Source organism: Catharus ustulatus, chromosome 25, assembly GCF_009819885.2.
Source record: "Catharus ustulatus isolate bCatUst1 chromosome 25, bCatUst1.pri.v2, whole genome shotgun sequence".
NCBI lineage: Eukaryota > Metazoa > Chordata > Aves > Passeriformes > Turdidae > Catharus > Catharus ustulatus.
In genome coordinates this window covers 8217621-8244828 of record NC_046245.1, presented here as the reverse complement: position 1 = coordinate 8244828, position 27208 = coordinate 8217621, and the positions used below count along the sequence as shown (strand labels likewise).

General features: G+C 48.9%; 2 protein-coding genes across 2 annotated transcripts in view; both read left to right on the top strand.

Annotated features, from left to right (window-relative positions):
* LOC117007151 (DLA class II histocompatibility antigen, DR-1 beta chain-like) overlaps positions 1-27208 on the top strand; it is a gene marked incomplete at its 5' end in the record, with an annotated part of 28360 nt that overhangs the window by 667 nt on the left and 485 nt on the right. Inside the window, one exon of the mRNA XM_042779974.1 lies at positions 26795-27076. Within this exon, the coding sequence (XP_042635908.1) occupies positions 26795-27076 (282 nt within the window). The remainder of the gene's footprint in view (positions 1-26794; positions 27077-27208) is intronic.
* On the top strand, positions 290-10502 carry LOC117007148 (zinc finger protein 180-like). The gene is made up of 2 exons (XM_033080087.1): positions 290-377; positions 6230-10502. Exon 2 carries the CDS (start codon positions 6253-6255, stop codon positions 7159-7161), a length of 909 nt encoding a protein of 302 aa, XP_032935978.1. The 5' UTR covers positions 290-377; positions 6230-6252; the 3' UTR covers positions 7162-10502.

Sequence of the window (27208 nt, the reverse complement as noted above, 5' to 3'; positions counted from 1 at the left end):
AGAGGTGTGTGCCCCGTTCCCGGGACGCGGCGCTAGGACTGCCTCCGAGCTCCGCTGCCGCCTCACCGGGCTTCGGCCGCTGCCGCCGCTCCTCGGCCCGCACAGTCGCTCCGTCACCGGCGGCTTTGTCGCGCCAGGTGCGCCCTTGCGACGGGGCCGGGCTTATGCCCGTTCGGTCCAATCAGCGCGCGTGGTCATTGAGTGGCGGCAGAATCAGCTAATCGCAGCGAGGGGAGGGCTCTGCACACGGCACGCACTCCCCTCCCCGAGCTCCGCCATTTCTCGCAAACCTCGCCTGAGGAGCTGTCTCGGAGATGGTCCCGGCCCGTGCATTAGGGCAAAGAACCGCTGCTGTCCTGAACCACCGGTAACTCGGGGTGAGCGGGAGCTGAGCGCGGTGGGAGCTGGGATTCATTCCGGGATAGAGCCGGGACCCACCTGCAGGCTCGGTAGGAGCCCGGGCCGGAGGAAGAGATGTCTGAAAGAGGCCAAAACCTCTCTGTCACTTCCCTCCTTACCCTGGGTAGGGAACAGAACACATGAGCAAACACTTGGGGATCTGGATAAAGGTAGGGACAGTTCAATCACTGCTTAGAGTTACTACACACTTGACTTGGGGACATTAATTGAATTTCTTATAAAACAAATCAGAGCATGATAATGACAAATTAGCCAAATCGTAAACAAAGATCTTTCCCCCCACCTCTCCCTCCTTCCCAGGCTTAACTTCATCCCATATTCCCTCCCCACCCAGAGGCACAGGGGATGGCGGTCACAGTCAGGTCATGTCACAGCCTCCCCTTCAGGGACAGGAATCCTTGTTCTGCTCCAGCCCGGGCTCCCCGCCACGGGACACAGTCCCTCAGGAACAGGCTGCTCCAGCGGGGATCCCCCATGGGCTCACAAGTCCCGCCAGGAGCCACTTCCATGGCCCTGCAGGGCCTTCCTACGAGCTCGGGGCATCTCTCAGGTATCCCCTGCTCCGGCTGGAACTGCAGGTGGGTCCTTACTCGATCCCGGCCTCGGCGGGCGCTCCGAGCGCCTTCAGCTCCAGCTCAGGCCGAGCTCCCGGCGGTTCAGGGCAGCAGCGGCTCCTCGGCCTCAGCCCGGGCCGGGCCCTGCCCCAGTCTGGGAGCGCGAACGGGCTGAGAGAGCCCCGGGGCTGCTGCGGGGATGGGCCAGCCCGCCCCTCGCTGCCATTGGCTGATTCTGCCGTCACTCCTCGTTCTCGCGCGCTGATTGGGCAGAGCGGGACAAGCCCAGCCCGGGGCCGCCCCCAGGGCGCTCGTGAGGCAGCGCAGGCGCCATGGTGAGGGGTTCTGTGCGGGCTCGGTGAGGCGGCGGCGGAGCTCGGAGGCGGCCCCAGCGCAGGTGAGGGCTGTGCTTGGTTCTGCGGGGGCTCGGGGCTCGCTGCGGGCGGGCCCAGGGGGCGGCAGGGGGCTCTGGCGGCTTCGTTGTGCCGTGGCCGGCCCGTGTTCCCCCTGGGCTGAGGGCGCTGCGGGAGCGGCTGCCCGCGCTCTCCTTCCCGCTGGGGCCTCGGCAGGAGCCGCTGCCGGAGCAGCGCTGGCTCGTCCCGGTTCCTGGCGGTAGCACAGAGGTGGCTGCCCTGGGCCCGGGGCTGGGCGCCAAATTCCCGTCGCCAGAGGTTTGTGTGCCCAAAGGAGACAGAGGAGTCCTGGAAAAGTGACTTTATTCCTGAACAAAGGGAGAGGCCATGCGGCATTTGCCATGCGGTCTCTAAAACGCAGCCTCCTTTTTATCCTCATTTTCCCGGCTGCATCTCCCTCTCCCTTTCCCCACTGGCTGAGGTACTTGGAAGGTTCAGACTTCCCGATCTGCCTGCTGCATGTCCCTGTTAATATGCACTCTTTCATTTTGTATAACATCCGATGTTCACGGCTCTGTTCAGTGTTTCTCCTTCTCGAAATTCAGGAATGGAGCCGGATCTTGGCTGAGCAGCAGTCCCTGTCAATTAGCAATATTTAACTTTCTGAAAATGAAGATTTCTGCCATTGCTTTCTCATGTACAAGTTCTCGGCCCTGTCTCCAAGCAGATTCACTCATTGACTCTGTTTTTCCTTCCTTGGTCCTCTTTGATTTTGGGATTATTCTCAGTGACCTCACTCCCTGTCCTTTTGTAGCCGTTTCTGGATCAGGAGGCCTGGCTGCCACCTGCATCCCCTTGCTCACCTGCTGAATGAGCTGCACTCAGCAAGGTGTCGTGCATGGGAAAAAGATAAGAGTTGCTGCAGCACATCAGAGGAGGAACAGCATTCGTTTAATCCGTGGTCTGCCAGGGAGCCATGAAAATGTGTCCCAATTCCATCATTTCCCCAGCACATGAGCTATTTTCTTATTTCCTTTGTTATCTGTTTAACCACTTTTCCATTGTCATCTATTTACAAACAGCAGTTTGAGTAATTTAATTTTCCAAAATCTCCTCTTCCTTCTGTTAATAGATAATCTGATGCCATCCCATGGCAAAATGTCTCATTCTTCATGTCAGTGGATTGGTTGACAGGAAGGTCAGGAGCTGGAGCTGTCTGGTTGGTTATTATTGCAAGGACATTTTTTAACCTAATTATGCCACTCAAATTATGGATTAATTTTCTTTCTCCTGCTATGAATTCTTTAGGGTTCCCAGGGGCTGGTCTATGGTGCTTTAGGATTTGTTCTGGTGTCTGTTCATCTTTTCCCCATTTTTGGTCACTCCCTCCAGCCAGGGCTGCATCAAGTGACCACTTTTCTCTAATTAAATCATCAAATACTTGGATTCCCAACTGATTTCTCTGGACTAGCAAAAACACCCCAGTGCTCTAATACACCCTGTATGACCTAGACAGTGACAGCACATGTTGGAGTGGGGAGAGGGATGATTCTCCCCCACTTTTTTCGTGAAGTTTTCACAACATTCTGCATTTGCTGTTTCCCTTTGCAGCTTAACCAGTTTCTGTTGCAGTCAGATATCCTCACTGTGGGCTCTGCCTTTAGCTGTGCAAATTCCCTCTGTGCCAGCAGGCAGAGCTTGGGGTGAGGGACAGAGGGAATCAGCCCAATTGCTCCCCCAGGCAAGAAGACCCTGGTACATTTTCCACACTTTGCTCCAGCAGAGTTAATTTGCATTTCTTAATCTCCTCTCCTGGCTGTCTGCAACCAATGCTTCTCTTCCTGAGCAGCCATTGAATGACATGTGGCCCCCCCCACAATCTGCTTTTTTTTTTTTTCCTTTTTAACTGTGTTCTATTAACTGTTTATGTGTTAAAGCAGCACCTTTAAAGCTTGTCTGGTTTTGCAAAATCCATCCTAAAGGTGAGCATCCAAAAACCCATAAGGAAATTTTGCCATGACTAAGAGCCACCCACAAATATATACAAAAAAATTCCAGTGCAATCAAGTTTTTTCTATTTCTTCTGCTAAGAGTAAAAATTTATTATCACACCCCTGGCCTAAACCTGACTGTCAGTAAAAAAGTAGGATTATTTTGAAAAATTATTCTAATGGTGTAATCTTGTCACTGGAACTGCGGGAAAAACAGAAACTCTCCAAAAATATCTTTGGTGTTAGAGAGTCAAGGCATTGCTTGATTCTGGTCAGGATGTGCTACAGAAATCATTTCATCCACGTTTCCCAGGGGTGGGGGATGCAGAGAAAATCGTTCCCTGACACGTGAGTTTGTTGGGGGTTGGGTTGTCCTCTTCCTTTTTCTGTGGAATTTTCCCCATTGTAATGTTAAGAAACTTGTTAGCTACACCCTAGGATGATGTTTAAGGACAAAAGGAAGGGTGGGGAGGACACCAGGGAGACCGGGGTGGGGTGGGGGAAGGAGGGGGAGAGCTAATTGTGCTCTGGGGGACTCGCTGGACCGTGGTGGTTGGAGGAAGATGTCCGAGGGCTGTGACCTACCACCCCCTGGCATTCCCAACGCAGGGAGCCACGTTCGCTGCTGCACTGCTGCTTTTTTCCGATCCAGCCTGCCACCTCTGGACAGAGGCGAGCACCACACTCCACACAGTAAGCAGAGGGAGTCCCTCCTCTCTCCCTCTCCATCCTGGGCCGCTGCTGCCATTGTTCCTGCCCTCCGTGGCTGCGGGGGACCTGCCCTGCCCCACCGCCACCGGGACTGAGAGCAGGGAGACAGCGTCTGCGGCCGGGAAGGACTGGAACTGAGTTACACTGTTCTGTTTTGTCGCTAATTTTCATAGGTGGTGTTGTTTTTGTTGTCATGTAGATATATTAGTAAAGAACTGTTATTCCCAAACCCATATCTTTGCCTGAGAACCCCTTAATTTCCAAATTATAATACATTGGAGGGAGGGGGTTTGCTTTCTCCATTTTGGGAGGAGCTCCTGCATTTTCTTGGCAGTACCTGTCCTCCAAATCACGACAGCGTTTTACTAGATTTTACTTAAACTTTATAGAGTCTGAACCCACTGAATCCATTGGTTTAATGTGCATTGCTTCCAAATTGCATAGCTGTTAATATTTGGTTTCTTATTGGACTTTGATTTCTCCTCCTCTGGTGTTAATTAGGTCCCACTCCTGGATTCCCTTCTCAGCCTTTGGTGGGCCAGGTGTCTCCAACTCTCCACAGCCGCATTTTGGATAAGTGTTCCTCGATGTTTGCTGATGGTCGTGGATGTTTTGTTGATGGTCTATTACTTTGTGGTATTTTTTGTGCTGTTCCCAGTCTGTTGAGGTGTTAAACTCATCTCTGTTGAGTGGTGTAACAACCCTTAAAAAACCCATTCAAATTCCTTTCACCAATGCAAAGGCAAACCAAGACCATGTAGAGAAATAAAATTTAAAAAATTTAAGTGAGCTATATTTTCCAACACTAGCCCAGTTTTTTTGTGCTTTTCTGATAACTGTGAGCCAAGTGTGTGAGTGTAACTGAGAGCCAGAGTGGAATTGTGCCGCTGTATTCCCCAGCAGCTGTGGCAGTGCAGGCACAGAAAGCAGCGAAGCTCCAGCAGTGGCAGCAAGGATTGGCCCCAGTGGCTGGAGATGCCAAAGGAGGGTGCCCAGGCAGAGGATTTCAGCAGAGGATGTGTGGGCAGGCCCAGGGGCTGGGCCCGATGTGGAGCCCTGGCTGCTGCTGCGTTGCCTTCAGTGCAGGCTCAGCGGCGCCTCCCGTGCTGGTGCTGCAGCCAGGAAGTCCAAATGTGCGGGGCTTGAGAGCCCCTGAGCCCAGGGTGAGGGGTCCCCCCATGCTGAGCTGTGCTGGCGGCTGTTTCTGTGCTCAGGGACACTTGGGATGGGCCACGGCACTTGGCCACCAGTGGTGCTTCTTGGCACTCCTTAGGCAGAGTGTAAGTCGTGGTCTGATTGCCTTTCCTTAATCACAGCGTGTCTTGGAACTCTTTTGCCTTCTCCTGCCCTTGCAGACCCATCCATAAGCACATCTTGTCCCTGAGGCCAGGGAATGTCTCCTCAATCTCTCCTGTCCTGGCTCTGGAGCTCTGTCACTTGAATGCAGCCATGGGGGGAGTGCCAAGTCCGGCCGCCCCCCGCGCTGTGGTGGTGGGAGCGGCTGCAGTGGGGACCGAGTGCGCGTGGGAGTGGCCGAGAGCCCAGCGCTGCCCCAGACCGAGCTGCCCCAGCTCCATCCCTGCCCCTCGGCTGGGATGCTGTGGGTTTTGGGGGAAGAGCGAGCCGGCAGTGGGTGCTGGGCCAGGGGCAGCAGGAGAAGGGAAGGAGAAGCAGGGTTGAAGAACAAAATGGTCAAACTATGCAGGTGGGAGGAGAATGTAGGATTGTGCAGGAGGAGCAGGAATAGTAGGAGGAAGAGGAGTGTGAGCGAGAGTAGGGACACAGGGTAAGAAGGAGCAGAAATAGGAAGCAGCACAAGCTTCTACCCCTCTCTCTATCTGCATCCACTCCCCAGTCCCCACCAGTGTTGTCCCCATCACATGCAGCAGGGGACCGGAGAGGGGGATCTGTGATTTTCATTGAGGTGAATTGTGCTTTTTCTGAGCTTTATTGGGCTAAGTGTTGGTGCTTTGGTTTTTTGCAGGAGCTGAATTCTTTTCTTTTGGAGGGGGTTTGGGTAAATCTGTGTGTTTAGATGGTTTGTGATCTGTGTGGTGATGTTGGGAAGATTTTTGGGCTGAATCTTGGTGTTTTCGGAGGTTCTTACAGATACAACATGCCCAATGTCTTTCTGAGATGAACTTGGCCAAGAAGGAACCCCCACCAAAGCCCCTCTCCTCTTGTTTTTTCCCCAAACCAGGATTTTTCATTCCCTAGGCAGATATGGAGGAGGAGGAAAAGCCCCAGAAATCTCTCACAAGGAGGAGCTGCAAACCCAGCCCAGGGAACTGCGAGGAGGAAAGACCCTCCCTGTGCCTGGAAGGTGGCTGGAGATCCAGGCAGAGCTCAGAACTGGTGGAGAAGCCTCATGGAGGGGAGAAACCCCACAAGTGCTTGGAATGTGGGAAGAGCTTCAGTCATAGCTCCAGCCTGAACCGCCACCAGAGGATCCACACTGGGGAGAAGCCCTATGAGTGTGGGGAATGTGGGAAGGGATTCAGAGACAGCTTCCATCTGATCCGGCACCAGAGGATCCACACTGGGGAAGGGCCGTACGAGTGTGGGGAATGTGGGAAGAGCTACACCGACAGCTATGGCCTGATCCGGCACCAGAGAATCCACACTGGGGAAGGGCCATATGAGTGTGGGGAATGTGGGAAGAGCTACATCGACAGCTATGGCCTGATCCGGCACCAGGTTACCCACACTGGGGAGAAGCCCTACAAGTGTGGGAAATGTGGGAAGAACTTCAGCAACAGCTCCAATCTGATCCGGCACCAGGTGATCCACACTGGGAAGCGGCCCTACACCTGCTTGGAATGTGGGAAGAGCTTTGGATGGAGGTCTGACCTGAGAAAACACCAGCTCATCCACACTGGGCAGAGGCCCTATGAGTGTCCTGTGTGTGGGAAGAGGTTTCAGAGAAGTTCCACTCTCATCAGACATGAGCGGATTCACACAGATGAGAGGCCCTTCCGCTGCCCTGTGTGTGGGAAGGACTTCAATCGCAACTCCACCCTCACTCTCCACCGGCGCATCCACACCGGGGAGAGGCCCTACGAGTGTCCTGAGTGTGGGAAGAGCTTCTCACAGAGCTCAGCCTTGACCCAACACCAACGGAGCCAGCACTAAGGGAAGTCCTGTGAGTGCCCCGAGTGTGGGAAGAGCTTCGTGCTCTGCTCCAGCTCCATCCCCCATGGGAGGATCGGTGTTGGATGATCCCCAGTGACCCCCATTGGGCAGAGCCCTGGTGATCCATGGTCCTGGTGATCCATGTTAGGGAGACACCTGGCTGGGGAGGTCTCTGCATCATCCTGTCTCCCTGTGGGCATCTGGATGAATGCAAGGGCAGGAGCATCCATCAGGGCAAACTGACATTGGGAATCCATTGGGGAGAGCGGATTTGTTGACTTTTAACCGCAGAAAATCTGTGTTGAATCCTATCTTTTTTGGCATCCAGGAATACTGAATGGTCTTGGAGGCCTTTTCCAGTGTAGTGGTTTGTAAAGATTTCCTGAAATCTTTTACCTGCCAGGACCTGGGCAGTCTCCCTTGTATCTGACCAGAACCAATCAGTATTCGATTTTTATTACTGACACATTGTTACATCAATGAGCAAATTTATACATCTCTGTGAAACACACATGTACAGACAAAAAGCCCCGGGGAAGTTCTCTTTCCCTGCCGGCCTCTCCCAAAGTAACAGCATCTCGGGCCGGGCAGGGGCAGGCGGGCTCTGACTCAGAGCTCAGGAAGCCGCCGGGCCCCGTTTTCCAGCAGGGACTCCGATGTGCAGGGCAAGGAAAGGCCAGGCCCGTTGCTGCCATCCCTTCTCCCCCCCGGCATGGCTGCGACTCAGCAGAACCCTGCCCTGGCCCGGCCCGGAGCGGCTCCGAACGGCCGGGCCCGCCCCGCTGCCCCCGCGGCCTGGGGGAAAAACAACTGAGCCCCGTTCTGGCAAGGCCCCGACAGCCTTGTCTGCTGGGCAGGGGGGAGGAAGAACCCCCGGCCCGCGGCTGGAATTGAGTGCAGCGGGCGCTGGAGAACAGCCATGAAAGCAGAAACTCATCAGCGCTTCTCGGGTTGAACCCTGCAGTCCTCAGCCAGCCCCAGCGGGGCCTTGAAAGACTCTTTATGGTAAATAACTTCGACTGCCCACCTGGAAAAAAATCACAGAACCCTCTGCTGCCCGGGCAAGGTATTAACTCTTTCAGTGCCCAGAGTAAACCTTTACAGATGATACTTTATTCTCTCTCTGAAATAATAATAAAAAAACCAAACCATAATCAAAATAGTAATACACACAGAAATAATATAAAAACATCAAAATCAAACAAAAAGAGAACTCAAATCCTAAATAAAGAAAGCAGAAAAGTCATGAACTAAAATTTCTCCTTTTTTAAACTGTGGAGAAAAAACTCTTGTTTCCTCTGTAAGACATAAAAATGTTATGACATGAATATGACTGTTCCAACTGGAAATATAAAGAAAAGCATTATTATTAAACAAATGTTAAAATTGCTGTAATCCCCCAAGTTTAAATAATAAGATAACCGCTTACTGCTCCCCCAAAAAAAGAGAAGGAAAAAACCTTCTCTTCTCAGACATAAAGTATGGTTTTGTTTAAAAATATAATCATTAAAGTATACCCCATAATTTAACATAGTCCACAAAAAAAGTTACGAGAAAAACTGTTAGTCTGAAAAAAGGGTTTTTTACATATTAATCAGATTTCCATTCTCCCAGGTGGCTAATGACTGTAACATCAAAACCACCAAAAAACTTTCTTGTGAGGAAATCTCCATAGACTGAAAAAAACCTCTCCTCTTTCAAGTAAATTAGTAAAAAACTGTTTTAACTAACTGAGTTGTTTTTGTACTTTTTCAGTATTAAAAAGAAAAAAGTGTGTGGAAGAAAAAAAGTAGTCTGAAGTTTTATTTTAATTTTATTTTTCTTATAGTTTCTAGTAATAAATTTTCTCTGTATGCCATTTAAAGTTAAACCTTTTTTTGTCTTCTTCCTAATCCTATCTCACAACAAAAAATTTCAAATTTATAAACCAAACCACTACATCCAACCTCAGTGATTCCCGGGTTTTGATTTCCTATTGCCCAAGGGTATCTCCTGCAGCCAAATGCTGATGAACTGGGGAAAGACCAAGATTTTGGAGACAGTGAGGTGGAAACCCTTCCAAAAAGGTTCTTCCCTCCCTCCTAAGCACCTGGATCCTCAGCTCGCACAGACACGTGTTGCAGTGTGTTTCTTGTTAATGGTATATTCTGTTATTGCCCAGGTTAATGGTTTAGTCCAAAATTATACCCTCCAAACCACCTTGTCAATCTATCCTGAATTCCCTGTCAATCCTGCTTTGTGCTAGCCCCCTGCTTGGAATTCCCCTTTGGAAATCCCCTAAAAGTCGAGGTCTCCTTAGTCCATGTGACCCAGTTTTCCCCCCTGTCTCTTTCATTGGATAATGCCTTTGTGAACCCTACCCTTTATCCCTCCCCAGAATTTCTCCAATATCCTAAGTATTTGTACCTTCCCCTTGAACCTCCTTCATATTTAAGTTGTTGCACCTTTGCCATTTTTGTCTTTTGCCCCGCAAATTTCCCAGAGTAATAAATCCTTTTAATCCTATGCAAAAGACTCCCCTCCTCCTTGCCTCCTTCAAATGCAATCTGACAGCCAAAAGGCTGTGGAGCCACAGCTCAAGCCACATCTAAGGCCTCCTGTTCCAGAGTGTGACCCACTCTGGGCATGGGACCGTGTGCCAAAGTGATTTCAGATCTGGCCTTGTGTCAGTTGGTGCCCACTGTTTGGGTCCCCAGTGAGCAGACCCCATGGATGAACTGTGGATCTTAATCCACAAGAGTTCTGGCTGTCAGCTGCCTTGCAGTGCAGCTGGCTGGAAAGTTTTCTCCAGCAGCATGTTTTGGGGAGGAAGTGATAGCCCTCTGGCTCCTGAGGAACGCTTTCCTGAAGGAGGATTTTCCAGTGGACCAAAAGGAGGCTGAGTATCCCCCAAGTTAGCCTGAGGGTGCTCCAAGTAGAGGGAAGGGTGCATTGGCCCTCGGGTGTTGAAAGGGGGGCCCATGAACCTCCAGGCTACAGCTGCTGAGACAGCTCCCTGTCCCTGAAACTAAAACTGGCCCTGGGCTCTTATGTTTAGTCTCCTGTTTCTGTTTGCTGCAATGAAAAGTGGAATTTTGTTGTGCCAACGTAGCTTAAGATCAGGGAATAGTGGGTGCGAAACCGTCTGCACAGCAGAGGGGGACTCATTTCCTCATTGTGGCTTGGAGGGTAGGAAAAGAGAGTTTTCAAAGCAGTTGTTAAAGCAGTTTATTCAATGACTTTTCCTCTGCTTTCCAAGGGTATCCTCTGAGGCAATACCAGCCATTCCTCTTTGGGACACAGTTGAAAGCAAATTGACAGAGTTAACAAATAAAGGGGATGCCTCAGTTACTAAATTCTTATCATTATTTGTGCTAATTCAGTCAGTGTTAGTTGTGGAAAGGAAAGTGGAGGAAAAGCTCGAACTAATCCTCCCAGCTCCCCTGCCCCCTGATCCAAAACCTTTGTCCCCTACACCAGAAAGTCTGTGCCAGGCAAACCGCAATGCAGCGCAGGAGAGCCACCAATTCCCTGGCCTCCCACAGACTTTTCAGTACCCTTGCCTTGATAGTGATGGCCAGGCTGTCAAGGACCTTTCCCCAGATCCCTCTTTGCCAGCTGTTAACCCTCTGCTTCAAGTTACAGTCAATTCACGAATACAAGCCGCACTGAGTATAAGCCGCATCTCTGGGTGTTGGCAAACATTTCGGTTTTTGTCCATAAATAAGCCGCACCCGAGTATAAACCGCTCTGTTGTTCGCAGCGAGGACCCGCGTGCAACAAAGTTGCCAATTAGTAACAGAACCACGGGAGGGCGGCGTTTACTGGCTCAGCTAAGGCTGTGCAGGCTCGGCCCGCTCGGGGCTGCCGACGGGGCCAGGTGGCCCAGCCCGGCACTGCCGCTCAGCGGGGCCGCTCGGGGCCAGCCGCCACTCGGGGCCGGCCGCCGTTCGGCACCACCGCTCGGGGCCGGCCGCCGTTGCCACTGGGCTCGGGGCCGGCCGCCGCTCGGCGCTGCCGCTCGGGGCCAGCCGCCGCTGCCACTGGACTCAGTCACCCCGGCCCGGCGCTGCCCCACGGTGGCAGGCAGGCAGGAACGGAGCTTCCCCCGCTCCTACGGCAGCGGCGGCGGGCAGGGACAGAGCTTTCCCGCACCCGTGGCGGCAGCGGCGGGCGGGGACGGAGTTTCCCCGCTCCTGCCGCGGCGGCGGTGGGCCAGGATGGAGCCTGCCTGCTCCTGCCATGGCGGGCGGGGATGGAGCACCCTGCCTCCTCCCCAAGCCACGGCAATGGTGGCATGGGGCCCCCGCTGGCTCCCCGAGCTGCGGCAATGGCGGCGCGGGGCCCCCACCGCCTCCCCGGGCCGCGGCAATGGCGGCGCGGGGCCCCCTCGTCTCTCCCCCGGGCTGCGGCAGAGGAGGGAAGGAGGAAGCTCTCCCGCCTCTCTCCCCACCCCCTGTGCTGCCTGCAGGGATCCAGGCTCCACCCACGGCGCAACAGAGTAGCAATTTGTAACAATCGCGAAATGCCGGCTTTGCAGCTGCTCGACTCGGCTCCGCACTCTGCCTGGCACTTCTGAGGTTGTAAATGTCAGAAAATTATTCACATATTAGCCGCTCCTGAATATTAGCCACATTTCTGGTTTGGGAGCCAAATCTTAGTCAAAATGGTGCGGCTTGTATTCGTGAAACTACTGTAATACTCTCAAACAAGATTCCCAAGTTTTCCCTGAGGCCGTTCAGAATGGTTCCTGAGAGACACAAGATGGTAGAAGCCAAGTGGCTCAGCCCCTCCCTCTTCTTCCCAAAATCCCTTTCACTCTGTCGCTCCCAATCCCTTCTCATTCCCTGATCCTGCCCCTGCCCACATCCCTCCCCTCCCCTGTCCCCAAACACTGTCACCCCCCTGGATTCCTCCCCTTCATTTCCACCGGCACTGTCTCCCGTTCCCATGACATCATCTGTTCCCACGATGTCACCTGTAAACAACACCCCCCCTTCCAGTTGTTGTCCCATCCCTGTTCCCTCCTCCTTCTCTGGCAGCTCTCCTACTTTTCCAGCTTCAGGTTCCCACAATGTCATGGGAACCAGAAGCAATGAGCTCAAAGAACAAAATGTGGTACAGGAGACCATTCCCTCTGCTGCATCTTTTACTTATACACAGGCAAGAGGAATAGCTTGGTGGGAACCTTTTGATTATCAACATTTAAAAGAACTTCGCAAGGCTCAGAAGGAGTTTGGGAGGAAAAGTGAATATTTTAAAGGCCTTCTAAAGGCCACCTTTTCCTCAAATATATTAGTTCCTGATGATATCAAGGATTTGTTTGCATGTCTCCTAACCCAAGCAGAGTATCTGTTGTGGGAGAGGACATGGAAAAGATTATTACAGGAGCTCCTTCCTGAGCTCTTGCAAAGCCCTGACTGTCCCATTGATGCAGATAACAATAATATCTCAATGGATCACTTGTGTGGTGAAGGGAATTGGTCACAAGCTAGAACACAATCTGAAAAAATACCAGAACCTGTGTTAGAACATGTGAAAAGAGCTGCCGAGAAGGCCTTTATCCTTATGCCCACAAAAGAACCTAAACAAAGTTATGTGAGTATTAAACAGTCTCCCTTTGAGGCTTTTATAGATTTTTTCGAAAGGCTCTGAGCCGAGGTGGAGAGGCAGGTTGAGAGTTGGCCCCTATAGGAACAGATAATATTGGAGGGGGCCCAAGCAAATGCTGATGACATCTGCAAGATCATCCTGGGCCTGCCGTTCGTATTGCTTCTGACTCTCCACTTGATCATTGAAGCCGGCACAAAGAGAGCCACTATCCCAGAGCCTCGAGGAAAAGGACACAGAGTGGAGAGAACAGCTGCTGCTGCTGCTCCAAAAATACACCAACAACCTTTTCAGTGCTTAACTGTGGGCAGGAGGGACACATAGCAAAAGTTTCCCCAAAAAGGCAACTTCTGCAAAATAAACCTATAAATTCACAGGGGGAGGGAGACAACCACTTCCAAAAAACTAGATGGGGAGTGGGCGCCTGCCTCGCATGTAGAAAGAAATGAAGCAGGTCAAAATCAGGACCCAGAGAAAGTTTGGAAGCCACAAGCTCCTTTTAATGTGTTTCCTTGACACGAAACATACTCTTTAATACAGACCACTGGCAAGTCGTGCCACTTGACAAGGATTTATTGGACTGGACTGTAAGTATGTCGTTTTTGGAGACACTAAGCACACACCCCAAGAGATTGCAATCTCTCCGGAATCATAACATCAGAGCTGGAAGCACTCATTCTCATGGTGCGTTGTGTTTTTTATTCCATGGGGCCAAATCATCACCCAGGTGATTCCATTGCCAAATGAATTGCCAGTGGATGATTCTTCACCAGATGTCTACTGGGCAGAAGTCATTGCAGAAAACAAACCTTAGATAAAGTATGGACTCCAGAGAGGTGAAGATTACCTTCACCTCCGTGGAATGTTGGACATAGGGGCAGATACGATGCTCATCTCCACCACCAAATAGCCGTCAGATTGGGAATTGCAACCTGTGATATGTAAAGTAGAGGGTGTTGGGGGTACCCAAGTAGCCAAATGATCTAAAAACGTCCAAATTGAAGGGCTGGATGGGCAATTGGCCAGTTTATACCCATTCATTTTAGACTATAAAGTTCCCCTGTGGGGGAGAGACACCATGTCCCAATGGGGAGTGAAAATTGAAATCCCAAATACCCCTCGGAATTTTTCATAGCGGCCGTTCATGTTGCCCTGCCCAGAAGCTGAACTGGAAAACTGACCAGCCAGTCTGGGTAAGTCAGTGGCTGCTGAATAAACAAAAATTGAAGACACTCAATGAACTTCTAGAGGAACAGTTAGCAAAAGGCAACATTGTGCCAATCACTAGCCATTGGAATTCCTCAGTCTTTGTTATCAGGAAGTGGGGAAAGGACAATTGGCGGCTCCTCCACACCCTCAGAGAAATTAACAAAGTCATTGAAGACATGGGTGTCTTCAACCAGGATTGCCCTCCCCATCTATGATCCCCCAAAACTGGAATTTAGCAGTTATTGGTATAAAGGACTGTTTCTTCCAGATTCCCCTTGACCCTGCCGATGCCCCACAGTTTGCCTTCTCAGTTCCCTCCATCAATCCAGGAGCCCCAATGAAGCGCTACCATTGGAAAGTTTTGCACAAAGGCATGAAGAACAGTCCCAGTATCTGCCAGCAGTACGTTGCTTCATTGCTGTCCCCAGTGCACGCCAAAGCGAGGGAAGCCATCATCCTGCACTGTATGGATGATGTGCTCGTGTGTGCCCCTGATGATGATACACTACAGCACGTGCTTGATCTAATTGTCAGTGCTTTGATCATTGCAGGATTCGAACTCCAAACAGACAAAGTTCAACTGATGCCCCCTTGGAGGTATCTGGGGCTCCAAACTAGCAAGAGGATCATTACTCCTCAAAAACTGACAATCAGAAACAACCCAAAAACCTTAGCTGATCTCCACCAGCTGTGTGGGTCCTTAAATTGGGTCAGACCGTGGCTGGGCTTGAGAACAGAAGACCTAGCCCCCCTTTTCAGTTTATTGAAAGGGGGAGAGGAGCTGAGTTTCCCTAGGCTCCTGACCCAAGAGGCCAAGCTAGCTCTGGAGAAAGCTCAAGAAGCAATGGCAAAAAACAAGCTCATCGCTGCCTACCAGACTTGCCGTTTAAGTTTATTGTTTTGGGAGAACTGCCACACCTCCATGGCCTGATTTTCAACTGGCACCAGGGTCAGAAGGATCCGTTCTTAATTATAGAGTGGATATTCCTCAGTCACCAATGGTCCAAAAGTATCACCAACCAGAGTTGATGGCTCAATTGATCCGGACGGCCAGGACAAGAATGTGAGAACTGGCAGGGTGTGACTTCACATGCATCCATCTCCACTTACCCTAACATCAGGTAAGTTAAGAAAAGAAGTTTTGGAGCAGTTTCTTCAGGAAAATGAGACACTCCAATTTGCTCTAGATAGCTAAGCTACCCAGGACAAATTTCTAATTTACAATCCTGGACATAAATTATTTAATTTGGCATTCAAATTAGTCCCCAGGGAAAAGCAAAGTCAGAAGCCACTCAATGCTGTGACAGTTTTCACAGATGTGCCTGGAGCATCCCACAAGTCAGTGATGACCTGGATGGATCCTCAAACTCAGCAATGGGAGACAGATGTTAAAGAGGTTGGGGGCTCCCCTCAAATTGCTGAGTTAGACACAGTCGTCAGAGCCCTCGAGAGGTTTTCTGAACCTTTTAAACTAGTCAGTGATCTGGCATATGTAGCAGGGGTAGTATCTAGAGCCAAGAATGCTGTTTTAAAGGAAGCCTCTAATCCCAACCTCTTTAAGTTGCTATCAAGATTAGTTTATCTTGTTTCCCACAGAGAGCAACCTTCCTATGTGATGCATGTGAGGTCACACACCGACCTGCCAGGTTTCATCGCAGAGGGGAACAGAAGAGCAGGTGCCCTGGCCATCCCAGCCAAAATGGTCAACCTGCCAGACATTTTTCAGCAGGCAAAGTTGAGCCATCAACAATTCCATCAAAATGTACCTGGCCTGGTACACCAATTCCATCTAACGCGGGACCAGGCCAAAGCCATCGTAGCTCCATGTCCCAGTGTCCAAAGGTACACAGTACTGACCTTGAGTGCCAATGTAAATCCAAGAGGCCTCAACAGCTGTGAGGTGTGGCAGATGGACGTGACTCACGTCCTGCAGTTCAGCAGGCTGAAATATGTCCACGTTTTGGTAGATACTTTCTCCAGGAGGGGTCTGTGCTTCTGCCCATACAGGGGAGAAGAACCCCAGATGCACAAGAACACCTAGTGCAAGCCTTCTCTGTGCTGGGGATCCCCAAAGAAATTAAAACAGATAATGGTTCCCACATATACCTCCAAGGCTTTCGGGGAGTTCCTGCAGAAATGGGGAGTGAAACACAAAACAGGCATCCCCCACTCCCCCACAGGTCAAGCCATTATTGAACTGGACACATCAGTCACTCAAGAGAGTCCTAGAGCAGCAGCAAAGCAATACCACCAGTGATCCACCACAAATTAAGCTCTGTAAGGTGTTGTTTACCATGAATTTTTTGAACTGCTCGTTTGAACACTTAAGCCTGCCTGTTGTCCGCATTTCAACAATAACACACAGCTGAAATTGAAAGAACACCCCTCAGTTTTAGTAAAGAATCCTGAAACAGCAAAAGTAGAGGGACCATTTGAGTTTATCACCTGGGGTCGCAGGTACACGTGCGTGTCTATGACCTCCAGGTTAAGATGGGTCCCTCACAAGTGGGTCAAGCCGCACATTCCCAAGTCTGTACCACGATCGGGCCAGTCCACCAAAGATGTAGCTGTGGCTTCCCTCCACAGGCACCGGCGCCAAGGAACCAGAAAACCCGATCCCCTACTTGATTGTGCCAAGTTGTCCCTGACTGTTCCTTTTCCCAATGATATGTCAGATGTTTTTAGTTAATGTTTACCCCGTCTCTGATTTCCTCTCCGCAGAAGAACACCATCCTGTTTCTTGCTCAGTGCACTTGTCCCAGAATGTTCTTGGAGTAAGAGAATATGTTTTTGAATGCCATTTGGATCCTGACTCTCCTGTGCCAGTCCTCAGAAGCATGCATCATCCCTCAGCCAAGAAAAAATGTGTGGGTCACCCTAGCCAGGCCCTGATCAAGATCACATGTGCCTGTCGATGGCAACTGCTGATGACCCATTGTCACCCTGCCTAGTGGGGATTCCATTTAAACCTAATGAATACCCAGAAAGTTTAAAAACCCTACACACAGAGATGAACTCTCGAAAGCCCCATCAAACTCCTGTTGAACTTAACTCGTTCTAATAGTAACATTTACTCCACAAAAATGCCTGTAACAAACCCACTTATTTTATGGAGAAATTGGATCCAAAATTTACCTGTAGCTAAGGAAGAACCCCAAGAGTTTGAAATTTTGGGATCCTCCTTTCCCTCTTATTGTGTTCAGTTCGTGTATCAGCCACAATAAAAAAAAAAAAAAAAAAACCAATTAGTTTCAGTTATTCAGTATAAAAAAAAATACATTGCTTCCAATTGGTACTAAGCGATCAGCCATATAAAAATATCTTCCACTGAAAATTACCACCCCTAAAGTTAGACAAAGGCACCTTCTTAATTTGCGGTAGTCGGGCATGGCCAGGAATCCCCTCTCACCTTCTTGGAGGCCCATGTACTTTGGGCAGCTGTCACCGTTTTCTCCCAACAAAATTAGGAATTGGCAAAACTAAAAGAATGTTTCCATCATCCAAAAATGAAGTATTAAGTATTTGGACAAAGATTGCTATTCTGAAATGTTTAATTGGTCACACTTCGAAAGATCTGCTGTCTCTCCCTTTTTGCCTTGGGGTAGCCTCAGCAAAAGCTCTAAGTGGACTGGGCCACTTAGGGTGTTGAGTTACAAAACAAGCAAATTTTACATCAACCACTAGATGACAAGGAAATAACCAGGAAAGCAACCTTATAAAATTGTGCTACCATCGACTTTTTTGTTTCTTGCACATGGCCATGGGTGTGAAGACTTCAGAGCACTTTGTTGCTTTAACTGAATATCCAAAAGCAAACGTGTCCATGCTTCCATCAACAAAATGCAAGAACTCATCGGAGACATCAAACAAGAAACTGAGGACTTACTCGGTTCCATCTTTAAAGAATGAGGACAAACAGGATGGCTAGCTTCTATTGTCAGGACCATTATGTTGATTTTCTTAGTTGTGTTCCTTGTTCTAATTTCCTTTCCTATTCTGAAGAGAGTTCTGTTAAAAACTGTCCAAAATACCATCTCTCCCACCAAAGAAGTCAATCATGTGGCAGTATCCACACAGCAGTCCTGGTAGGAAAATGTGTACCAGCAACAGAATCTATTCCACAATGCCACAACTCATCTTCTTAAACAGAAAACAGGGAGATGCTGCAGTGTGCTTCTTGTTAATAGTATGTTCTGTTATTGCCCAAGCTAATGGTTTAGTCCAAAATTATAACCTCCCAACCACCTTGTCCACCTAAAGCACCTGTCAATCCTGCTTTATGCCAACCCCCTGCTTGGAATTCCTCTTTGGAAATCCCCTAAAACTCGAGGTCTCATTAGGCCATGTGACCCAGTTTTCCCCTTAGCTCTCGTTGAACAATACCTTCGTGAATCCTACCCTTTATCCCTCCTCAGAATTTCTCCAATTTGCTAAGAAATTGTACCTTCACCTTGAACCTCCCCCATAGTTAAATTGTTGCACCTTCACCATTTCTGTCTTCTGCCCCATGGATTGCCCATAGTAATAAATCCTTTTTATCCCATGCAGAAGACCTTCCCCTCCTCCTTGCCCCTTTGAATGCAATCTGGCAGCCAAATGGCCATGGAGCCACAGCTCGAGCCACATCTAAGGCCTCCTGTTCCCAGAGTGTGACCCACTCTGGGCACAGGATCGTACTGGTAAAGTGAGTTCAACTCTGGCCATCGCTGTCACCGCCACCCTCTCCCATTACCCCAATCTACTCCACCCTCTCCCAGTGTTCCCCCATTTTCTCCAATTTCATTCCCAGTCCCTCTCAGTGCCACAGCAGCCCTCTCCCATCTCTCCCAGTTCCCCCAGCTGATCCCACTGTGTGTCCCTGCTCTCTCCCAGTGACCCCAGTGTGTCCATCTCACTGGTCCCTCGAGCTCCCAGCCCAGGCTCGGCCACCTACCCTGCTCAGTGATGGATTTCTACTCTGCCAAGATCCAGCTGAGGTGGTTGCAGGGCCAGCAGGAGCTCTCAGGGGCCACCAACCTGAGGGAAGATGAGAGCACCTCCTTCATGAGCCGAATTTATCCAGCTGAAGTTTGGTGCAAGATCCTGCCGAGCTTCGTCTGCAGGATCAGAACCACCAGTGTCCTTTGGCACCTTCCCACTGAGCAGACGGGACCAGCTGGAGCTCCAGGTACAGCTCTTGCTTGGTCACAGCTGAGCCTGTGGCAAGCTCCAGGAGCTCCTGCCATCTCCTCCCCGTTGGCAGCTCCCTCCCTCCATTCCTCAGGCCCTGCCCATCCCCTGCTTTGCCTCCCAGCTCACCCCTTCACTTTGCCTTCCCTTGATAAAGTTTGGTTTGTTCACTTCACCCACGTCTCTGTGGAGCTGAAGCGGCGCCAAACCTGAGCCCTGGGACACACAGTGCCCTACTGCCGTTCTCTGCCACGCTGTGTTCTGTGCACGGACAGAGAGGAACAAGGGCAGCTCAGGCTGCAAAGGTCCTTGTCCTGCAGGTCCCCGTGCACAACAGCGTGGAGTTAAAGGTCGTGCTGAGCACGCTGAAGGGGACGAGGAGCCTGGGTTTTAGAAGGGCCAGCTTGAGCATGCCCTGAGCCCAGCCTTGAGGGATTCCCTGGCAAGCATCCACAGAGGGCAAAGGAGCTTGCAATGCTGGAAGTCTTCACAAGGTACTTCCTGAATGCACAGCAATGCTCCATCCCCATACAGGGATGGGAAGAGGGCAGAACCAGAGGCCATCGTAGCCTACCAGTGAGCTTTGGGTTTGCATAAAAGTAAATGAAGCAGCAGCAGCAGCAGCGGCAGCAGTGACTGAGACTCAGAGGCGCGACCATGGCAGAGGACGGAGCGCTGTCAGGCAGTGCCTGCACGCTGGGTGAGGTTCTGGGGATTCTGGTCTCCCCACAAGCGAGGAATGGCAGCCCCTGCCTCAGAGCCAGTCAGAAACCCAAGTGAGACCAGAGGCAGGGCACTGTCACAATGGCCAGAGCTGAACTCACTTTGGCACTACGGCCCCGTGCCCAGAGTGGGTCACACTCTGGGAACAGGAGGCCTTAGATGTGGCTTGAGCTGTGGCTCCATGGCCTTTTGGCTGTCAGATTGTATTTGAAGGAGGCAAGGAGGAGGGGAAGGTCTTTTGCATAGCATAAAAAGGATTTATTACTTTGGGGAATTCGTGGGGCAAAAGACAAAAATGGCAAAGGTGCAACAACTTAAATATGGGGGAGGTTCAAGGCGAAGGTACAAATTCTTAGCAAATTGGAGAAATTCTGGGGAGGGATAAAGGGTAGGGTTCATAAAGGCATTGTCCAATGACGGAGGTAGGGGGGAAACTGGGTCACATGAACTAATGAGACCTTGTATTTTAGAGGATTTCCAAAGGGGAATTCCAAGCAGGGGGTTGGCACAAAGCAGGATTGACAGGGAATTCAGGATACATTGACAAGGTGGGTGGGAGGGTATAATTTTGGACTAAACCATTAACCTGGGCAATAACAGAACATACTATTAACAAGAAGCACACTGCAACACGTGTCTGTGCAACCTGAGGATCCAGGTGCTTAGGAGGGAGGGAAGAACCTTTTTTGGAGGGGTTTCCACCTCACTGTCTCCAAAATCTTGGTCTTTCCCCAGTTCATCAGCATTTGGCTGCGGAAGACACCCTTGGGCAATAGGAAATCAAAATCCGGGAATCACTGAGGTTGGATGTAGTGGTTTTGGTTTATTAATTTGAAATTTTTTGTTGTGAGATAGGATTAGGAAGAAGACAAAAAAAGGTTTAACTTTAAATGGCATACAGAGAAATTCTATTACTAGAAACTATAAGAAAAATAGAATAAAACTTTAGACTACTTTTTTCTTCCACACAAATTTTTTTTAATTCTGAAAATGTACAGAAGCTCTCTGCTAGTTTACCGTCTTTAAAGTAGTTTTTTACTAATTTTCTTCAAAGAGGAGATTTACTTTAGTTACAGAAATTTCTTCACAAGAAACAGTTTTCTTTTGGTTTTAATGTTACAGTGATTAGCCACCTGAGAAAATGGAAATCTGATTATTATGTAAAAACCCTTTTCTCAGACTAACAGTTTTTCTCATAACTTCATAGCCCAGGTAAATAACTGTTTCTTTCACCATCTGGGCTTTCTTTTGGGATAACCGATACCCCTGCAGGCCCAAAAGTTTAGGAGGCTTATCGTCCAATCCACACATGCCTCCTCGGTCCGGGTGGCTATTAAGAGGTCATCCACGTACTGAAGTAATTGTCCTTCTCCTGGTGGAGGTTCCCAAGACTCCAAATCCTTTGCCAGCTGTTCTCCAAATACGGTAGGGGAGTTCTTGAACTCCTGGGGTGGTACACATCATGTGAGCTGAGTTTTACATCTAGTTTTGGGATTCTCCCATTCAAATGCAAAAATTTTCTGGCTGGCTTCACGGAGAGGGAGGCGAAAGAAAGCATCCTTCAAATCTAAAACACTAAACTAGGTTAATTAAGGTGTCAGATGAGTTAACAATGTCAGTTATTTTATTAACATCTTTTTAATCTTGTCCTAACCTGTTGAATTCCATTTCTATCTTCCCTCTTCACAGCATATTGTTTAGCCCTCAACGATTGTTTTCCTTCTTTAAGCCATATTTGTGCTGGTAGAACATTCTTTGCTCTCCCTGGTGTTTTATAGGCTCACACTCTAAGGAACACCGCATTCATGTTTTCTTAATATTTTTCTTTATTTTCAGCTTCAATTTCATTGGTTATTAACCTTAGGCTTAATTTTACATCTTGTTGATCTTTTACCTCCAAACTAATTTCTCCATCTTTAAATATTATTTTTGCTTCCAGCTGCTCTAGCAGATCCCTACCCAAAAGTGCAGCTGGAGCTTTAGGCATATACAAAAATCGATGAATTCTCTACTGTTTCTCCAATTTATACTTTAGTGGTTTGTAAAAATATGCTTTTTCAAACTGGTCAGTAGCCCCCTTTATTATAACATAATTATTTATTATAGATATCAGGGCTTTATTTAACATCAAATATGTTGCTTTTGTGTTTACTATAAATTCCATTTTTAGGTATCTTTGACTTATATATTTATTAAACTTAAAATTTTCAACAAACTGCACAACAAAACACAACTCACAAGTTAAAGTCACAGCTCTTTCTTGGACAGGGAAGTTCCTTTGGCTTGGGATCATTCTCTGAACTTTTTATTCTTTAACATGTAATTATACCAGCAAAGAGAAAAGGAAAGAAATTAAAACAACCAACAAAAAACGGTTAACATGAAAAACCAGCGAACCAACTCACTTAAAATAACTCTTTTAAAGCTCAAGTCACTGACAAAAACAAATGGTTACTTTTTTTCCAACACAAATTGGCAATAGTTTTTGTTTCAAAATGTTTACTACACACACTGCACAACTAAAGAGAAACTCTTTTTATTCACCTCTAAGCAAACTCATATCACAACCAAACACTCTCAAACACTTTACTTACAAAACTTACATGAAATAACAAAGCAAAAATTTTTTTTTTCTTTCCTTTAAATTGCTCATTACAGGTTGCTAGTAAACCAAACCTTTCTCGTTATATCTTGGGTTAAATATTCATAAAGCTACACCAAAAATCTGTCAAATTTTGGCCAAGACACAGTTTCTCTGCGGTGGGGGGGGAGCCAGCAGCTTTGGACTCATGTCGCTGCCTCACCCCTCTGCACTTAGAAACTAACTCTTTACACCAGCAATTCTAAAACTTCACAAATAACTAGCTATATTTTTCACAGTTAAAACAAACAGCCAAAATTAAAACTTTTCAAGGTTGAGCAGAAACAGAGACGTTGTCTATGCAAAAACTTGGATCACCCCACCAATGTCTGTTGCCGGGATTACACTGGACTATGTTGGGCATAATTTTTAGACCGTGTCGCACTGCTCACTTCTTTTAAACACAAAACAAACAGCTCAATCACACACAACTGCTATTCTCACTCAGTAATACGCTGTCTACAATTCTGCTGCTTACACGCACACAGTCAAATTACACATACAGCTTAGCTCATGTAATTCACACAATGCAACTGCTCCAAATTCCTCAATTTTTTAGGTGTCTACTACTCAGGCGTAAATTTCAAAATTCTTTCACAACTTACACACACAAAACTTTTGCCAACACACTCTCAAAAACACAAAAAATAAAACACGTACAGCGTGCCACTAACTCACAGTTGAAGCACACAAAGCTCACAAAAACAAGTTGCATGCTCAAACACACACATTCGGCGCACACAAACTGCAATCGCTGTATTCTGCAAACCAAAAATGCAGTCATCGCACCCCAATGCCCGTAGCCGGTGCCTCAAGCTGGAAATCACCACCGCACTTCCTTTAAACTACAAATAAATCTGAAGCCACCACTGCTCTTGTACCACAACAATGCTGGCATTACATACCAATGCCTGCAGCCAGTGCCCTAAGCTGGAAATCACCACTGTGCTGCCTTTAATCTACAAATAAAACTGGAGTCACCACTGCTCCTGTACTACAATACTGGCAATGCTGTTATTACAGTTGCCCGAGCTCCATCGACCCCCGCCGTGAGAGCTCTACCTTCGGGAGCCGCTACTGGCCCACCGCTACTCCACCACTACGGGGCAAGAATTCCAGCCTTTCCTGGAACACAATCCAGTTCGAGCTCTGCCGAGCCGGTGCCGTGTGAGCTCTACCTCTGGCAGCTGCTACAGGCCTGCCACTACACCCCCACTATGGGGCACAAATTCCAGCCTCACCTGGAACACAAACCAGTACCAAATTCCATGGAAATTTGCAAACAAATCCACTTTAGGCCTTTCCACTGTGCACACGATGTCTTGCAGTGTCTTATGAGTTTGGTTCTCCTAAAGGAACCTATCTTTAATTTTTAAACATGCCTTTTTGTCCGTCTCTCCGGCAGTTCCAGTGCTAACGAGGAAAAGGAGCCCTCCTCCTAGGAAGATCCCAGGTGGGCGCCCTAGAGCGGTCCTGAACCTCGCTGGCCCCTCATCCAGAGAGAAGTGTCCCACCAGAGTCGCCAACTGATTTACCAAAATATGAGTATTGGTCTAGTACTGATACTCAGCTGTGACAGAAAAAAGACTCTCTAACAATTTAAAGTTAGAAAGGGTATGTTTATTCAGCGCTGGGCAGCAGCATGGGGTAGCCCCCTAACACGCACTGCAAAATTACAGGTGGTCACAGAGTCTATTTATTGACAAAAGGTTCAAACAAATACATATTCATAATACCAGCCCTTTCCATCTTCCCTGCTTCCTATGGTAATTAGCTTGAATAGCTATTAAGCATGCGTGATTGGCTTCTTGAATTAAGTCTGGGGTCGTTTTTTGTGGGGAGGGATCTTAAAAGGAGGAAGTAAGGTGAGTCTTCCTCACCCTCACCTTTTCTATTAATGACAATATAAATGGCTTTTGGGAAACTCCACTTTTGCAAAGAATGAGTTTCTGGTTGCAATTGTTTGTGTTCTTTGGACCTAACTACTAGTTTCATCTTTTCCCATTGCAAGCACAGCTGAGCATAATATAAATTGACAGGCAATCAATTATTTAAGTTTCAGGTAACTATCTCCAGTCCAGTTTCTTTTAACTTTTAACTTTTAACTAAAATCCTAATTTCTTTAAGATAAGTGTTTCAGGCAGAGCTCTGCAGAGAGTGAGATGAAGAAAGGAACAGGGTTGGTTGCCCCTAAGACCATCAGAGGAGAGGAACCATCCCAATATCCCCCCCTGAGCCTTGTCAGCAGGAAATAGCAAGAAATTGTCCCCAAAGGCAGGGTTCTGTGCAGCCTTGTGTTACCTGCAGGAATGCAGGACCTATCTTTGAGAGTGTGTGTGGGGAAGGTTGCAGAAGTAAGAAGAAGTTCTAGTGACATATTTTAACTAATTGTAGGCATGAACTGTGCCACAATGTTCCACCCATACTCCCCTCTCCTGTCCCCATCCCCACCGTGTCATGATCCCACAGAGAGACCCACAGGGGGATCAGGGCCAGGAGGGCTCTAGAAAAGTGCTGAGCACGTGTGTGCCAGTGTGCCCAGCTCTGTGTGCACACACAGACACCGCAGTGCACAGGTGTGTCAGTGTGCAGAACTGCACACACGTGCATTTTCTAGTGTGCCCAGATGGAAGTGTACCCATTCTGCTTTGCACACTGTACATGTGTGCGGGTGTGCACAGCACTGTTCACATCTGCGCCCTGCTGTGTACACATGTGTTGAGTCTGTGCACAGCTCTGTGCTTGTGGGTGTGCACAGCTCCACAAGGGTGAGCCTGGCTCTGTGTGGGACATCCGTGTGTGAATGACATTGCACGGATCAGTGTGCACGAGCTCTCTGAGTACAACAGCTCTTGTGCTTGTAGGCATGTGTGCATTGGTGGAGACTGTGCATGAGTGGGTATCTGTGTAGCATGGATGTGCTGTTCTGCACGGGTGTGTGTGTGTGTGTCTGTGTGTGTCTGTGTGTGTCTGTGTCTGTGTGTCTGTGTGTGTCTGCCTCTGTCACTGCTGGGCTCTGCTGGCTGCAGTGGCCCCTGGCTCTCTGTGCACTCTCTGTTCTTGTGGGGAGAGGAATTTGCCCCTACATGTAAGTTTGCCAAAATGTTTATAAGGTTGTGTACAGGGGTTTCCATCAAATTTAGTAGTGTTTAAGATTCCATTGAATCCCTGTAATCCGTGCATGCTTTGCACAGTGTCTTTGGAGGGGAGTTTGTTCTCTCAATAGATTTCACAGTTGTGTCCAAAGCTTTGATTTATACTGACCTTTTAAATCTAACATATCAAACAAGAGTGTTTCAAACGCACCAAGGAACAAGTGGCGTTATTATGCGCATCCACAGCTCTCACCCACATCCCCTAGAAACTACTGCCATCAAGACAAGAGGCCATGCCAGGTGCAAACCTCTCTATAACTGTAATGCTCCCTCAGCCAGTTCCCTTGTGTCAGCAGTGGTGGGCAACTGCCTTAGGGTGAAGCATGTGGGGCAGTGCTGGGGTGGAAATAGCCATGGAGAACAGAACTGCCTGCTAATCTGGCTTTGTTCAACAACGCTTCCTAAGTCTCTGCTCTCCACCTTTGTCTGAGTCTCAGACACATTAAACATTTTAGTTCCTTGTTCCAATACTTAACAGGAAGCTGCTGTGTAGAAAAATGCTACCTGATGTACATTGTCTGCAGCGTCTCTCTTTTAGAGAAAGAGCAGCTTTTAACCCCTCAGTGGGGAGGTCCCTTTCAGGTACTGCTCACCACTGAATGGGCTCTGGGAACTGCAGAGTGGGAGTGGACTCATGGCAACAGAATGAAAGGCCCAGCAAAAGAACCCAAAGAATAAACTATAACATCAGACCAGGTGAGATAGAATTGACTCTCAAGCAGAGACCAAGAGATAACCAAAGAAGTACGAGGACATCCGAAAAGAGGGTCAAGCTTCCACCAGCCAGCTCCAAGATTGGTTTAACAAGACTTTGATGTGGGAAGTGTTGAACCACATCAGTTATTAATGTCATTGACTCATTTTAATGGATGGAAATCACAAGCATCTGTTGAGGGAAAGTTCACAGGGAACTGTAAGAGGTGCTGGGGTGGTTTCCTTAGGAACCAACAAGTGGAGTCAGACAAGAAATAGAGGGCAAGACCGGATTGGTCCCTGTGTTCACCACCGAGAAGATTGCATACATCTCTCCCAGTGCCACCTCAGTCCATCCCAGTCCCTCCCAGTTCCTCTCAGTTCCACATCACCCATCCCCTCTCTCTATTCCAGTTCCCCCAGCTGATCCCAGTGTGTCCCCACTCTCTCCCAGTTCCCGCCAACCTGTCCATCTCACTGGTGTCCTCAAGCTCCCAGCCCGGCTCCAGCCACCTGCTCTGCTCCATGATGGATTTCTACCCTGCCCAGATCCAGCTGAGGTGGTTCCAGGGCCAGCAGGAGCTCTCAGGGCACGTGGTGGACATCGATGTGGTGGCCAACGGCAACTGGACCTACCAGCTGCTGGTGCAGCTGCAGATCGCCCCCCTGCGCTGGGTCACCTACCTGTGCCAGGTGGAGCATGTCAGCCAGGAGCATCCCCTGAGACAGCTCTGGGGTACGGGGCAGGCACTGGGAGAGAGTTTTGGGGTGCTGGCTGTGACTGGGAGGGAGTTTGGGGGTGATGGGTGTAACTGGGCAAGGATCTGAGTGAGCCTGGAGGGGCTGGAAGGAGATTTGGGATGGGAAA

Excerpts from the sequence above, each read along its gene's own strand:
- LOC117007148 (XM_033080087.1), top strand. The coding sequence starts at position 6,253 with ATGGAGGAGGAGGAAAAGCCCCAGAAATCTCTCACAAGGAGGAGCTGC.